Source organism: Malurus melanocephalus, unplaced genomic scaffold (genome assembly GCF_030028575.1).
Source record: "Malurus melanocephalus ecotype Western Australia unplaced genomic scaffold, MMel_1.1 scaffold_567, whole genome shotgun sequence".
Taxonomy (NCBI): domain Eukaryota; kingdom Metazoa; phylum Chordata; class Aves; order Passeriformes; family Maluridae; genus Malurus; species Malurus melanocephalus.
The window spans coordinates 351480-355235 of NW_026623799.1; the positions used below are offsets into that span (position 1 = coordinate 351480).

Consider the following 3756-nt stretch of genomic DNA (forward strand, 5'->3'; position numbering starts at 1 on the left):
GCGTGAACGCACGGGCACATGCGTGAACACACGGGCACATGCGTGAACACACGGGCACACGTGTGAACACACGGGCACATGCGTGAACACACGTGCGCGCCGTCGGCGGGCAGGGCCAGCAGCGCTGGCGGCACCGCAGGCACCGCAGGCGGCTGTGCGCAGTGGCCGGGCGAGCAGGGGAGCGGGCGAGCGGGCGAGCAGGGGAACGGGCGAGCGGGCGAGCAGGGGAACGGGCGAGCGGGCGAGCGGGCGAGGTTGCTAAGCGACTCGCTGCCTTGGGAGAGGTGCGGCCCCGCGGCGCGCACGGGAGGATGCTGCGCCCACAGGCACCGGAGCAACCCACGGTGCCGAGGAGACGCGCCACGGCCGTGCCACCCCAGCTCGAGGGTCTYGGAGAGGCACAGCCTGGCCCCGGTGGGTGCTGGTTGGGAATGGTTCGCAAATCACAGCGAATTGGTTTCCAATGTGGACAGGGGACACATCCTGGGTAGCCCTTGTGGGAGCTGTGTGACCCCCGAGGGTGGTACATTCATAAGGGACATTGAGTCCCTCGCACATGGAGCACATCCTAAGGGTTCTGCATCCTTACCCCAGTCCTGCATCCCCCATAAGGCATCTCCAGCCCACCTGGGTTCACTTCACTTCTGCCATTCTGTACATAGAGGGAGTTGATGGCAGCTGCAGTGCTGATCTGCAGCCTTGTCTGCATAATTTCTGGGGATTTTTTTGTATTTGATAGTTCTTTATGTATATTGTGTTTTTCAGCCTAAGCCTCGCCAGGTGTGGGATTACCCTCCTGTGTGTCTCCTGGGTGCCTGTCCACTCCTTTTTTAGGAGGCACAAATGACAATTTCCCAAACACAATTAGGCAGTGCCTGAAGATCCAGCTCATAAGAAAAGCATCATTAAGGGAGACAGGAAGGCAAACACAGCCAGTAAAAGCTCATAAAATCTCAGTGTGCCATCCATGCCACTGCCACAGTGCTTATAGCCAATACCCCTTTGCAGTGTGACCCTGGGGAAGAGGAGGGGTGGTCATCCTCTCACCTTGCAAGCAACCTAGAAGCAATCTGGTATCCCAGGTAACCCTGGAGTGCCATTTGGTGTGATCTCTCACACCTCAGCACCAAGGATGACACAAAGCTGCCACAACAGGACAGCTCATGGGGGACCTGTCCTCCCTGCCCCAGGTACTGCTGGCATCCTGCGCCGTGGCTGTGGAGAAAACCTTGTGGCACAGCACTTGGGGATGCCACTGCCACAGCCCCCTGGTTCCCTCGGTAGGCAAAGAGGGGTGGCAGGTCCCTGAGGGAGAGATGGAGGTGCAGTGATACCCACCAGGCCGGTCGCCACAGCAACCCCGGTGCTGAGCACGCTGATGCTGGCGTGATGCCATCAGGCTGTGGGTTTGTCACCGCAGTGTTGTCATGGCAGTCCCTTGCAGTGATGCTGAGCCTGAGCCAGGCCCTGTTACTTACCATCAGCACCTCTGGCCTCTCCCCAYACACAGCCCCCCATCTCCCACCACTCTTCATGTCCTGACTCTTCTGGCACCACACACTGTCCCCTTGCATGGGGACCCAACCATGGCACTGTGAGGACAGGGGGTCAGTGCAGGGAATGTGTCCTGCATCCCTCCCACAGGGTGTGGGGACATGGCATCTCCACTGAGCATCCCAAACTGCCAAACCATGAACTGCTGAGCACTCAGAACTGCTGCACATCCTGAACCATGGAGCACCCCAAACCTCTGCACACCCCAAACTGCTGCYCATCGTGCTCACATCCTGAACTGCTGAGCATTCCAAACCACCATGCATCCCAAACCTCCATCCATCCTCAATCAATGTGTGTCCTGAACAGCASAGCACCCCAAACCACTGAGCATTCCAAACTGTTGAGCATCCTGAGCTGCCACACACCCCAAATCACTGCTCATTCCAAGCCACTGCACATCCCAAAGCAGCGTGCATCCCAAACCCCTCTCACCTCTCGCACACACGGACTGTCCAYGCAGCGATGATCCAGAGGGAAATGCTGAACACCAGCAGCACTGTCCCGGGGCAGATGGTCATAAGTGTCTTCATGACGAAGCGGGTGTTGAAGTTAATCTTGTTGAGAGCCCCGATGCTGCGTGAGGAGGCATCAGTGAAGAGCTTGCTGTGCAGAAGCATCACCCGAGCGATCAGGTACAGGCGCARGAACATGGGGATGGACAGGATGATGTCCACATCAGCCTCTGCCCGAGAAGGTGTGTAGGAGAAAGCCAGACGGGCTGTCCAGAAAAATTTGTACTCCCCAGGGATGGGGTGTATGGCACAAACCAGCATTTCCAGGCTGATGTAGAGGATGCGCTCGTACGTCATCGCTATCCGCCAGTCATCAGCGCCGTTGTCGATCACGAAGAGCTACCAAGGTGCAAAACCACACAATTACTKGTGGCCCCAGAAAACTCGCCCCACTGGCATCCCTCCCTCTGTAGACGAATGGCTGAGAGACCAAGGACATGTATATGACACCTACATGCACAATCCAGGCTTCTGTAACCTTGAAGTGTCCTTGAAGGAAGAGAAAGAAGAAGTAAAGTGATGTAGCAATCAAGAAAAGAGGATGTTGAATGGGATACAGAACTGCTGAATTGATTGAAAGTATGCTTGCTTAGCTATATTTGCTGCTTGCTTTTGAACCAATAAGAAGTTACTAATGCTGCTTAAATATTGATGTTTAGCCAATCATAGTAATTAACACAGCGTGCAGTAATTGATATATACGTTGGACCCTCAGACAGAATAAACAGAGTTCCACGATAACTCTGTGAGTACGTGTGGTTCATCCCTCCACAGGCACTGGAGGTCTGACCCCAGAGCTGGAAGGAGCTGGGTGTGGCTCAGCCAGGAGCGCTGCGGATGGATGGATGGATGGATGGATGGATGGATGGATGGATGGATGGATGGATGGATGGATGGATGGATGGATGGATGGATGGATGGAGAAGAAAAACGTGGGAATGAGCCATCACCAGCCTCTCTGCTGCCCTGCTAGCGTGTGTCAGGGATGGGCATATTGCAGGGGACACCCAGAAGGCTTTAAGGACACCTTCAAGGCTTTCAGCACTCACCCAGGCACAGCATGGGGACAGCTCACTCAAACTCTGCCTCCTGGAACGYCCCCCTCGCCCAGGCCACAGAGATGGGCAAGCTGTGATGCCAAAGAGCACCAGCATGAGCCACCCCATCCCCTCTGCTCCTGGTGCTGAAAGGATTCCACCGACAGCCATCACACCCTGAGTGCCAGGGCAGTTTCTGGGGAGGGAACGCCACAGTCAGAGCATCCAGCTGCTGGCGGCGATGGGATCCAGTTGTCATGGCAACCGACAGTTCATCCTGGGTGCACCAGCTCCTCTCCCATCATCAGTGATGGAGTTGGGGTCTCTGCATGAGCTGGGGATGTGGCAGCCCGGTTGGCCTCTCTGGGATGCCACCAGAGCCCTGGGATTGACCCACCCCRTCGTGCCTCAGCAGGGCTGTCCTGAGGCTGCCATCAGCTTCTCCCTGGTGTGATGGGGACACCAGTGCCACCCACAGCAGCAGGAACAYGCTCAGGGCCTCTCTGCAAGCGCCACTTGGCAAAGGAGCCAGCAGGAAGGGATCCAAGGGGGACGTGGCAGCCGCTGCCACTGTCTGCAAGCATGAAGCAATGCTGGTTTTTGCTCACAGGTCCGGGGCTGCACCCAGGGCAGTGCATGGGAGGTGGGTG

At 56.7% G+C, this 3756-nt stretch overlaps 1 protein-coding gene across 1 annotated transcript in view; it reads right to left on the reverse strand.

The window, feature by feature from the left end:
- Positions 1–3756, reverse strand: part of KCNN3 (potassium calcium-activated channel subfamily N member 3) — a 16679-nt gene that overhangs the window by 6770 nt on the left and 6153 nt on the right. The window contains exon 3 of the mRNA XM_057382434.1: positions 1990–2408. Coding sequence (XP_057238417.1) covers positions 1990–2408 — 419 coding nt within the window. The remainder of the gene's footprint in view (positions 1–1989; positions 2409–3756) is intronic.